This window comes from Sebastes umbrosus, chromosome 6 (genome assembly GCF_015220745.1).
Source record: "Sebastes umbrosus isolate fSebUmb1 chromosome 6, fSebUmb1.pri, whole genome shotgun sequence".
Taxonomy (NCBI): Eukaryota; Metazoa; Chordata; class Actinopteri; order Perciformes; family Sebastidae; genus Sebastes; species Sebastes umbrosus.
The window spans coordinates 7,594,842-7,608,065 of record NC_051274.1 but is presented as its reverse complement, the minus strand read 5'-3'; the positions used below and the strand labels follow the sequence as shown (position 1 = coordinate 7,608,065).

The 13,224-nt window shown below is 41.2% G+C and overlaps 1 protein-coding gene across 1 annotated transcript in view; it reads right to left on the bottom strand.

The window, feature by feature from the left end:
• Window positions 1-13,224, bottom strand: part of LOC119490576 (tripartite motif-containing protein 29-like) — a gene marked incomplete at its 5' end in the record, with an annotated part of 17,182 nt that extends 3,958 nt beyond the window's left edge. Inside the window, one exon of the mRNA XM_037774080.1 lies at window positions 12,458-13,224. Within this exon, the coding sequence (XP_037630008.1) occupies window positions 12,458-13,224 (767 nt within the window). The remainder of the gene's footprint in view (window positions 1-12,457) is intronic.

The window sequence follows — 13,224 nt, the reverse complement described above, 5'->3', positions numbered from 1 at the left end:
AACATTAAAGGGACTATTTGTAACTTTGTAAGCGTATAAATGTAGCGGGTCGTCACACATGCGCGTTCGCGTGTAGCCGCTGTACCCTCCTCCTCTGCCTGCTCTCCTTCATTCAGACAGCTCAGCTCGCTCCACTTCTCAACGTGAACGCGTGCTCACTCCTCACTGCAGAAGAGTTAGTTTAGCTCTGAGAATATCTAGTGAATGCACAGGGGAGGTTTGTGCAGAAATAACTGCTGCAGCTCCTCCAGACCAACAGAGGTTTTCCTTGTCTTGTGAAGTGACGGAGCTTTACGTTGTCTTCTCGTTACCGACCGGGTGCCTGTGTCTCCTCTGCTCTCTCCGGCTGCGGGCGGAGAGAGCAGGGAGACAGAGCCCCGCTGCTTCAGCCTGCACTTAGGCAGGAAAAGCCAACACTAGGATCAGATCTAAATCATGTTCATGGAGAGACCTTCGTCTGGTCAGCTAACATTACTGCCAAGCAGCTGAAATATAGAGTGATATTGTGGTTTTAGGTGACGTGTGTCGCCTCACTGTTTTGAGCGATGCTCGTTCAGGTATATTTAGAGCGAGTCGCTGTTAAGAAGCATTTCTGAAAGTTACAAATAGTCCCTTTAAAAAAAGGTGAGGTTTTTAAAAAGTGAAATGAAGTAAGCGCCTTGGTTAGTGAGGGACACAAGCCAAACTATCACCAGGAAAATCACTCATTTCTGGTGTTTTTTTAACTAAAAAAAGGAGAATTCACTTTGATTAATAGAAGTCTGACACCCCTGACCATGATGTATGAAACATTAGAACGTTTGTGATGGGCTTAAAAACATGGTTTAAAACATGCAGACAAACTGAGTAGAGGTGCTTTAACCTCCACTACATCCCTGGTTAGCAGGATGAGGGCGCCCTCTTGTGTTGTGCATCAGTTTTCACATTTCTCTTGTTAACCTGCTGTGATGTTCACTGCAGGAAGACGTGTCAAAACTTCACTGAGTCCTTGGCAGCTTCAAACAACATCAGTAAAGAGACATTTAAATCTATGTAATATCACACTATGTCAGTTTGTTCACAGGAGTCACACCCTGTAACACTGATGCTGCATTCAGGTCAAACGGGAAAGATGGTAGAGAGGAGTTTCCACTTTACAAATATTATTATAACATCAGCTCTCAGGTTGTAAATAGTATTTTGAAATGTGAGATTTGAGGCTGTAGGTTAAATTTTCTCTGATGTCTTTAATTGTGATTAAACAACATTGAAATATTTGTAACCAAATGTAGAGAATCATCTACACAATATCTGTTGTCTCATGTGTGTCAGGACTCAACAAAACCTCCACACACCCAAACTTCATCAAATTAATTTGACTGTTTAAACAGTTTTTAAGTCTGTGTAATAAATCCTCTTTATTGACTAAGTGCACAAAGAAATAAAGAGAAAAAAAGCAGCAATTGATAGAAAACTCTGCTCATTTCTCTGTGACAATCTGTTTTATTTGAAAGGACAGAGACTGACTGACTCTAAACATGAACACTGGACTTTGTGGTGTTTCAGGAGGAAAAGCTGTCTCAGTTATTCTCTCATATTAGTTTCACATTTTCTCCATCAGCTTTGTATGATACCCTGGAATGAAGACAAGAAGAAAATACTTTGTTCATATTTATTTATTGATTATATAAACCTTCAGTTTGTTCACACATCCCATCAGTAAAGTCTGTTAAATGACTCTTGTTCAATGATCTCATGCTCAGATTCACTTCATCAACAAAATCAGTTTGTTTAACCAGAATCTCAGCGATGTGAACGAGAATAATGAAGGATCTCCTTATTGATTATGATCATGATAATTACAGGTTTATAAAGCTCATAGGTCTGCCAAACACATAAATGTCAATACAAAGCAGAAAAGAACAAAATGTCTTTTAGAGCACAGAGAAGTTTACATATTCATGCAGAGAAATATCAGTTCAGGTGAACAAACATCATCATGAGCAGTGAAACAGACACAGGAAGGAGCGCCACCTGAAGACACTCAAACATTTACAGAACAACTGATGAGAAGAGGTCAAAGTACCACCATAATGTTTGATTGACAGCTGATCTCTGTGCAGTGAAGAAATGACACAACAATCAGCTCTCAGCAACAAACATGGAGACAACATGAGTTTAAGAGTTAAAACACAGAATTGAACCCTTAAATGACTTCTGTCTATTTCAGTTTACAGAACTCAGCAGAGTCTCCAAAATCGTAATAAAACCCAAGTCCAGCATAGAGAGGCTCAGTGAATGTGGTCTGGACTCTGTGGAGGAGAGTCATGGTTTCAGAGATGCTGTAGAAGGACAGAATACCTGCACTGTGATCCAGGTACACTCCTACTCTGGAGGACTGAGGACCTGAGACGGGGGTTTCAACATTGTTGTACAAAAAGCTATAACTGTTTTGTTTACAATCTAACGCCCAAGATTTGTCATTGAATCCAAACCCAGAGTCTGCTCTCCTGATACTCTTGTATGCGACTGCTACATAAACTCCTCTCCCTCTCCTCTCCACCTCCCAGTAACAACGTCCAGTCAGACTCTCTCTACTCAGGACCTGACGACATCCAGTGAATCTGTCTGGGTGACTAGAATAAGACTGATGTTCTGGCGTTAATGTTGCTTTTCTGTTCCCCTCAGATAATAACAGCTGTGTGTGTGCTGTGTTTGGATCCAGTGTGATTTCTCGTGAATATTTTAAGAACCCAGCTCTGGTCTTGGGCTCTGGTTGTGACAGTAAAACATCCACTTCAGTCACTGTCTGTGAGATGTTTGTCCATTTCTCTCTCAAAACGTCCTGTAGTTTATCTCTGACTTCTGACACAGCCGCCGTCACGTCCTCAAAGTAGCTCAGAGGACGGATATTGATGCTGGATGTAGATTCACTGAGTGGTGACAGTGAGGGGCAGTTTAGTAGAAAACTGGTTGAGATCCTCTGTGTGTGAGAGCAGCTTCATCTCAGCGTCTCTCCTCTTCAGCTCAGTGATCTCCTGCTCCAGCTTCTCCTGAAGCTCTTTGACTCGACTCACTTGGGTTTTCTGCTGGGATCTGACCTGCTGCTTCACATCACAGCTTCTTTTCTCCATGAGACGGATCAGCTCGGTGAAGATCTTCTCACTGTCCTCCACTGCTTTATCAGCAGAGCGATTGACAGCCTCCACCTCCTGTTGGAGCAGCTTCACATCTTTCTCTCTGTCCTGGATCCTCTGCTGGATGTTGAGTCGACTCACCTCCAGCTCTCTCTGCCTCTCAGTCCTTTCTGCTGCAGCTGAGACGGTGTCGTGGCCTTTATGTTCATCCACAGAGCAGAGATAACAGATACACTGCTGATCAGTACGACAGAACATCTTCATCACCTCGTCGTGACGAGAGCAGATGTTCTCCTGGAGCTTCCTGGAGGGCTCCACCAGCTTGTGTTTCTTTAATTTAGCTACATCGTAATGAGGCTGGAGGTGTTTCTCACAGTAAGAGACCAGACACACCAGACAGGACTTGAAGGCTTTCAGTTTCCTCCCAGTGCAGACATCACAGGCCACATCTTCAGGTCCAGCATAGCAGTGATCAGCAGGAGCAGCTTGGAGTCCAGTCTTCTTCAGTTCCTCCACTAAAACTGCTAGTATCTCCCAATACTGCATGCAACAGTGCGTACTTTATAAGGACAGCTGCAGTATGTACTAAAAGTAAAGAGTATGTGATTCGGAACATAGCCTCTGTTTCCTCATTTACAACAAAGCCTCGGTTAAAACCTGCTCCATATTTGAAAACATTTAAGTTTTTAGTTTTAAAAGACTTCTTGGTGATGGCTCCATATTTCTCTGACTCATCCTCAATTTTATTTCAGTTTTCTTTTACTGATCAAACAATATTTTTCCTGCAACTCTGAATCCAGAAAGACATGACTGAACCAGATCAGCTGCTTCTGCAGTTAATTTGTTGATTAATATGAATACATGAATCTGTAACATGGATAAACTTTTTTTGCTTGGGGTTTTTTTGCAGATTTTTCACAGCTAATCAACAGAGATCACACTCATATTCCAGTTTTAGCAAAGTATTAGTGCATTGTGGAGGATCCCTGTCAGTTAGCACAGTTAAAAATTCACTGCAGTTTGGTGTGAAAACAGGGACCATGTTGCCCAGATCTATTTATGCAGTGCTTCCTATTTAGAACAAATAAGTCTTGTGCTTTAATTTTCTCCCTGAACTTCAGGATGCTTCAGCACAGCAGGAAACTACAGCAGAATGTCTCAGCAGAGACCAAAGCACGAGGAGGGACGAGTAATGGGAGGAACACAGAGGAGGACTCTGACACAAAACGCTGCGGAAAGTAAGTATTAGGGACAATAACAGATGCAGGGTAACACTTTACAATAAGGGTACATTATTTAACATTATTCAAAGCATTAATAAGCCTTAATTAACAGTAACTAAAGTGTCTAGCAAGCATTTACTAATGGTGTTTGTGTTAACTGAGGTATTCATTGTTTACATTATTTAATGTTTGAAAAGACATTATTAACATTAGTTAATACAATAATAAGCATTTATTAACTGTTAAAAAATGTGTCTTGTTAACATTTAGAAAGGGTTTACTAACTAATATTAATAAATGGTTGATAAATATGTTAACATGTATGTCATGAAGTTCACAGCTAAGCCATAATACTCTTTGTTTTTATAAAATGTTTATTTAAGGGTAATGATTGTCCACTTACTCGTCCATCCACCAACTTAAGACTTATTTTTGGTAAAGGTTGAGAGCAGTGGACACACTCCATGGTCTTCGTGTAGAGTTTGCTTGTTCCTCTATCTTCATGTAGACGTTCCTTAAAGTGGCGGTATATTAAGTATATTTTTGCCATCATATATTTAGTGTAGGCCTACTATGTGATGCCCGGGGTGGGAGCAGTGTTCATGGCAGAGTCTGTTATCAATGAGTGCTCTGAGAGCACATGGGAGAAGTTTACCTTGAGGGCTTTCTGGCACAAATCTTCTTAAGTTTAGACAACAAACCCACTTAGTTATGTGTAGGAAAACTTCATGGTTTGGCTCAGAATAATAAACCCTTTCTGCCAGAAAGTGGAAAGGCCAAAACAGACACAAAAACAGTAACTGATGTTTAAGAAGTTACTAATTAATGAGTCGTTACTAGTTTTGTGTTTCTCAGCAGCTGATTCAGAGATCAAGTCACATATATTCATGAACTAATCATTACTTAATGATTCATTAATATACGATCTCCCAGTCTGTTCTCTAGTAACTCATGATTATCTACTAGATAGTCCTCCATTAGGAATTATCAGAGAACTACTTATTAAAGATTCATCAATTATCAAGTCGTCCCTGATTCGTTCCTCACTTGTTTTATAATCATTAGCTACTCTACAACATTTCAGTTGGAGTTACTCATTAACTAATGGTTCAGGAGCATTTAGATTCTCATTTGTTTTTTAATAACGTAATTAACTAATCACTGACTAATCGTTACGTACTCTATAAAATTGGATTGGGTGTTACTCATTAACTAAAGGTTCACAAGCAGTTAGTTTCCCATTCGTTCCTCAGTAAAGTGTTACCCCCTTTTGGTGTGAGAGAGATATAATTGATCAAATTAATTATGGTCCTGTTGAATTTAGTGAGTGGGAAATAATTCATGTTATTACAGCTGTGTTTACCCTGCAATGAAATGTCAAAATGTTTGCTGAAAAAAGGGCATATTTGGCTGATTTCGTGGCCCATTCACAGCGATGCTGATGAATGTACACTGTCCCTTTAAAATAAAATAATATATATTTAAAATAATTTATATTAGGGTGAGTTGCCATAATGTGGGACACTGCTAATGTGGAACACCTAAGCTCTAATGGGTTTAGGCCGTCCTCAAACAAATAAAAGTCAATAAAACTACTGGATAATACAAGTGATCAAAATCACGAAATCTCAAATGTTTATTCATAGATTAGGGTGTAGCAATCATCAAACTGGAAGCACCCTGTGTGAAGACCACCCAAAGGTCCATGACATAGTGTTTAGACAAAAGTAATGTTATGGCTATACATTTCTTATAAATAAAATAATGCTGCTAGTTTTTATCAGGATATGTTTATGATGTGTTTGTTCATGAAAAAAGATTATAATATGGTGTAAATATATTCTATAATTGGGGGTGGCTGCATCTGTTAAAATGGTATGAGTTTTGTTTTTTGTTTTTTCAATAATTATCCATAATACAGTGTGTGGTTAGCAATGATCTTAATATTAGTGATTAGATTTTATTTAGTGGTACTGGGTGTGGATTTAATGTATTGGCTTCATATCGCAATATGAAATGCAACAAAAAAGAAAAGTCCCACATTAGGCTGATTCACCCTAAAGCCTTTATTTTGAAGTACTTAACCGGAAGTTGCGCAGACGCTGCTGGGGACTTGGTGCTTCCACTGACTTCAATAACGGGACGTGTCTTCAGAGCGGTCCTCCCTCTGCAATGCCTCTTGTCCTGTGAGGACACCGTCTGAGAGAGTCAACTCACTGCAGCTCGAGTCTCATGTCATCGCTGGACTTGATGACAAAAGAGTGTTTCACATCTGGGACCCTGTCCTCGGCTTCACTCAAAACAAGGTTCATAAAGAAGAGGAGGGTCGCTCCGAGGGCGCAGCAGGATGCGGACAGCGACTGTCAGCTGTGCAGGTGAGACACACACAAAACTCTCACAGAAAAGTTTGAATTCACTGGAATAAACCCAAGCCCTCCTTTCTAGAAATCCCTGCAGCATCTGTAGACAGGAGGACTGAGAAATCCGCAGCCTCCGAGAAGTGTCGTTACGCAGAGCGCAGTGTCGTTACGCACGACTATCCGCCGTGTTTACCTTCATGAAATCACCTGAAAACGGCTCCAGGCTGCTACAGTTTAACCATACAGACCTCTACACACATCAGACTGCTCGGTTACAACACGATGCTCTACTGTTTTATGAAGGACACGTCCGGTTACCAGGGCGCATCATAGCACACTTTATCTTGGGTTTGTTTTTAGCAAAAGTATCGTCTCATGTTTTATCATTTCAGCACTGCAAACGCTGTTGTGAATGATTCATTACTATGCGACCAGGTCATCATCAAACCAATTGATGTATTTTTTATTATTATTATTATTTCTATCGTTATTATAGTAGCCTAACTACCTGATGGAAAACCAGCCTCCATCTCTCCGTCTATGGTGAAGATTTGTGGTGATGTGTGTTCATGTCGTGACGCTCTGAACCATCCAGACATTTCATGAGGTAAAGATTTAACTGGGACTGTCTGAGAGAGTATTTCATCACAGTTTACCAGAACAGCAAGTCCTCTTATTAGAGAAACTGAAACTAAAGAACAATTCACACTTTTGCTTGATAAATAATTAATATGTTTAATAAATGAATAATATATTTAATCCATTATCACTTTTGCTGATAACTGATTAATTGACTAATCATTATAAGAGTCTTATAAGAAAAGACAGAAAACTATGATGAAGACATCATCATGATTGTTTAAATATCATTAATTAAAGGCAGTGTTGACGATGTTCTCCAGTATTCACTATTTGTTATATTGGTTGAAATGGTCTTTACACCCCGACAGCGATCCATTACTGATGAGCTCTGAAAAAGGACCGGAAAAGAGCCGTCATCTGTAGCTGCTGTAATCCTGTAACAATGTCTACCAATCACTGTCTCGCGGTCCGCTTGGAAAGAACCAATCAGATGCCTCCCTGCCTCACTGCTCGTTCTCTAACCTTGGCGTGCACCAGCCTGAACTCAAAGCGTGTCGCCGCCGCACGTTTACTGGAGAATAGAAGAGAAAACTCAGCCCTGCAGTAGCACTGCCGCGGTTACTTATCATGAGGTAGCGCTGTTGAGTTGAGACCCTCTCTCCGCTCTGTGAAGTAGTTACGATGCGGCGGTGCTCGTGCATGTGTGTGTGTGTGTGCGAGGTTGGGGGGGGGGGTTAGACGCAGTTTCAAATTATACTAGCTTTCCAACATCGTCGACCCTACCTTTAAATTAATTAGTGACAATTTCTTTTATAATTGTGTATCATGATATCACAGGGAATACCGGCCATGTCTGCTTTTACAAAATGGGAGGTGACCATACTAATGGTAAATGGTAAATGGACTTACATTTGTATAGCGCCTTGCTAGTCTCCCGACCACTCAAAGAGCTTTACACTACATGTCATCATTCACCCATTCACACACACATTCATGTCGGCAGAGGCTGTCATACAAGGTGTCAACCTGTTCATCAGATTTAATCTAATCATTCACACACATACACACACACTAATGGCACAGTCTTCAGGAGTAATTTGAGGTTCTGTATTTTGCACAAGGACACTTTGACATGCGGACTGGAGGCGTTGGGGATCGAATCGCCGATCTTCCAAGTAGTGGATGACCCGCTCTACCTCCTGAGCCACAGTCCAACCATTTGATACTTAATTGTTCCCTCTTAAAGGGACTGTTTGTAACTTTCTAAGCGTATAAATGTACCGGGTCGGGACACATGCGCGCTCGCATATGCGCGGTCGCGTGTTGCCGGCGTCCCCGCTCCTCTGCCTGCTTGCCTTCACTCAGACAGAGCGCGCATTCTGGCGTACTCGCTCCACCTCTAGACGTGAACGCGCGCTCCCTCCACACTGCAGAAGAGTTAGTTTAGCTCTGAGAATATCTAGTGAATGTATAGTGGACGTTTGTGCAGAAATAAATGCTGCAGCTTCACCAGACCAACGGAGGTTTCCCGTGTCTTGTGAAGTGACGAAGCTCTGCAGAGAGAAACCTTGTCGTCTCGTTACCGACCGGGTGCTGGTGTCTCCCTGTTCACTCTGGCTGCGGGCGGAGGGAGATGAGTTTCTCGCTGCGGAGCTCCGCTGCTTCAGCCTGCGCTGAGGCAGGAGAAGCAAACACAGTATCAGCAGTGATTCATGGAGACACCTTCGTCTGGTCAGCTAACATTACTGCCAAGCAGGTGAAATATAGAGTTATATTGTGGTTTAAGCTGACGTGTGTCGCCTCTCTGTGTTGAGCGATGCTCGTTCATGTCTATTTAGAGCGAGCAAGCACGAGCCCGACACTGACTTTCGTTGATTTCACGGCCACAGGTGTCGCTGTTAACAAGCATTTCTGAAAGTTACAAATAGTCCCTTTAAGCACAAAATGTACTGTCTGTGTCAATCTGTCTGAAAAATCATCATCTGTCCATGTCTGTGAGGATATGCTCGGACTGTCCATGTGCATCCCAAAATGTATGTCTGAGCAGACATTAGGTGCGGCACGTTCACACCATCTGCACTGTTGTGAACACACGCAGACACGTAGAATCAGTTGCACATGTCTTTGTTATATTGGTAGAAACAATGTATCCAAAACAATGTCTTTCTGCAACTCTGAATCCAGAAAGACATGATTGAACCAGATCAGCTGCTTCTGCAGTTAATTTGTTGATCAAAGTTCTCAATACTACTGTTACACCTTTAGGCTACAAAATAAATTGCATTAAAAGTCAATGTACACACTAGTGAAACAACATCACACCACAGAGCACTGATGTCCAAACCAACAATTAAATTATATCTCTATTGACGCACGTTGCAGCATCAATTATATCTAAACAACAGCTTTCCTCAGAGCAGCCTTTTCAGAACTAATCAGAAAAAAAGACAAAACTCAGACAATTAAACTAAAATAACGAACAATAAATAAGTCTATGGACACGCGGGTGCAACAAGCATTATTAAGCCACATAAATAAAATAACCTTACAAATAACCTTGGTCTGCAACATCTCGGGTGTGTTTGATTTGGGTCACAGAGCGTGCTGGCAGGGTGGTGCATTAACTCAGTGACAGTATGGTTCCTCACTAAATAACTATACCTAAAGAACTAATATCGGTTTAACACCATTTACCATGATGTATGACACAATGCACTTTTACTAGAAAGGTTTTTATGAGACTAAAAATATGTTCTTAACTGAAACTGTAAACAAACTGAGTTGAGGTGCTTTAACCTCCACTACTGATATTTAATGATCAGTGCTATCGATACAATTCTTCACAAAAAAAGCATCAATATGAGAATAAGCTTCTGACACACAACCCAAACACACTGTGGTCAACCTTAACTTCAGTAGCTGGCAGAAAAGAAAATAAAGTTAGTAGAAAATATACTAGAACAGTGTTAAAACATTAAAAACACAGGTGAGGTTTTTAAAAAGTGAGATGAAGGAGGACATACAGTAAACGCCTCGATTAGTGAGGGACACAAGCCAAACTACCACCAGGAAAATCACTCATTTCTGGTGTTTTTTTAACTAAAAAAGGAGAATTCACTTTGACTAACAGAAGTCTGACACCCCTGACCATGATGTATGAGACATTAGAAAGTTTGTGATGGGCTTAAAAACATGGTTTAAAACATGCAGACAAACTGAGTAGAGGTGCTTTAACCTCCACTACATCCCTGGTTAGCAGGATGAGGGCGCCCTCTTGTGTTGTGCATCAGGTTTCACATTTCTCTTGTTAACCTGCTGTGATGTTCACTGCAGGAAGACATGTCAAAACTTCACTGAGTCCTTGGCAGCTTCAAACAAAATCAGTAAAGAGACATTTAAATATATGTAATATCACACTATGTCAGTTTGTTCACAGGAGTCACACCCTGTAACACTGATGCTGCATTCAGGTCAAACGGGAAAGATGGTAGAGAGGAGTTTCCACTTTACAAATATTATTATAACATCAGCTCTCAGGTTGTAAATAGTATTTTGAAATGTGAGATTTGAGGCTGTAGGTTAAATTTTCTCTGATGTCTTGAATTGTGATTAAACAACATTGAAATATTTGTAACCAAATGTAGAGAATCATCTACACAATATCTGTTGTCTCATGTGTGTCAGGACTCAACAAAACCTCCACACACCCAAACTTCATCAAATTAATTTGACTGTTTAAACAGTTTTTAAGTCTGTGTAATAAATCCTCTTTATTGACTAAGTGCACAAAGAAATAAAGGAAAAAAAGCAGCAGTTGATAGAAAACTCTGCTCATTTCTCTGTGACAATCTGTTTTATTTGAAAGGACAGAGACTGACTGACTCTAAACATGAACACTGGACTTTGTGGTGTTTCAGGAGGAAAAACTGCCTCAGTTATTCTCTCATATTAGTTTCACATTTTCTCCATCAGCTTTGTATGATACCCTGGAATGAAGACAGGAAGGAAATACTTTGTTCATATTTATTTATTGATTATATAAACCTTCAGTTTGTTCACACATCCCATCAGTAAAGTCTGTTAAATGACTCTTGTTCAATGATCTCATGTTCAGATTCACTTCATCAACACAATCAGTTTGTTTGACCAGAATCTCAGCGATGTGAACGAGAATAATGAAGGATCTCCTTATTGATTATGATCATGATAATTACAGGTTTATAAAGCTCATAGGTCTGCCAAACAAATAAATGTCAATACAAAGCAGAAAAGAACAAAATGTCTTTTAGAGCACAGAGAAGTTTACATATTCATGCAGAGAAATATCAGTTCAGGTGAACAAACATCATCATGAGCAGTGAAACAGACACAGGAAGGAGCGCCACCTGAAGACACTCAAACATTTACAGAACAACTGATGAGAAGATGTCAAAGTACCACCATAATGTTTGATTGACAGCTGATCTCTGTGCAGTGAAGAAATGACACAACAATCAGCTCTCAGCAACAAACATGGAGACAACATGAGTTTAAGAGTTAAAACACAGAATTGAACCCTTAAATGACTTCTGTCTATTTCAGTTTACACAACTCAGCAGAGTCTCCCCACCTGTAAAGAAGCCTAAGTCCAGCATAGAGAGGCTCAGTGAATGTGGTCTGGACTCTGTGGAGGAGAGTCATGGTTTCAGAGACGCTGTAAAAGGACAGATTACCTGCACTGTGATCCAGGTACACTCCTACTCTGGAGGACTGAGGACCTGAGACGGGGGTTTTGACATTGTTGTACAAAAATCTATAACTGTTTTGGACACAATCTAACGCCCAAGATTTGTCATTCCATCCAAACTCACATTCATCCGACCCCCCTGCTCTCCTGATACTCTTGTATGCGACTGCTACATAAACGCTTCCCCCTCTCCACTCCACCTCCCAGTAACAACGTCCAGTCAGACTCTCTCTACTCAGGACCTGATAACATCCAGTGAATCTGTCTGGGTGACTAGAATAAGACTGATTTTGTAGCGTTAATGTTGCTTTTCTGTTCCCCTCAGATAATAACAGATACGGGAATGCTGTGTTTGGATCCAGTGTGATTTCTCGTGAATATTTTAAGAACCCAGCTCTGGTCTTGGGCTCTGGTTGTGACAGTAAAACATTCACTTCAGTCACTGTCTGTGAGATGTTTGTCCATTTCTCTCTCAGAACGTCCTGTAGTTTATCTCTGACTTCTGACACAGCCGCCGTCACGTCCTCAAAGTAGCTCAGAGGACGGATATTGATGCTGGATGTAGATTCAGTGAGTGGAGACAGTGAGGGGTAGTTGAGTAGAAACTGGTTGAGATCCTCTGTGTGTGAGAGCAGCTTCATCTCAGCATCTCTCTTCTTCAGCTCAGTGATCTCCTGCTCCAGCTTCTCCTGAAGCTCTTTGACTCGACTCACTTGGGTTTTCTGCTGGGATCTGACCTGCTGCTTCACATCACAGCTTCTTTTCTCCATGAGACGGATCAGCTCGGTGAAGATCTTCTCACTGTCCTCCACTGCTTTATCAGCAGAGCGATTGACAGCCTCCACCTCCTGTTGGAGCAGCTTCACATCTTTCTCTCTGTCCTGGATCCTCTGCTGGATGTTGAGTCGACTCACCTCCAGCTCTCTCTGCCTCTCAGTCCTTTCTGCTGCAGCTGAGACGGTGTCGTGGCCTTTATGTTCATCCACAGAGCAGAGATAACAGATACACTGCTGATCAGTACGACAGAACATCTTCATCACCTCATCGTGACGAGAGCAGATGTTCTCCTGGAGTTTCTCGGAGGGCTCCACCAGCTTGTGTTTCTTTAATTTAGCTACATCGTAATGAGGCTGGAGGTGTTTCTCACAGTAAGAGACCAGACACACCAGACAGGACTTGAAGGCTTTCAGTTTCCTCCCAGTACAGAAATCACAGGC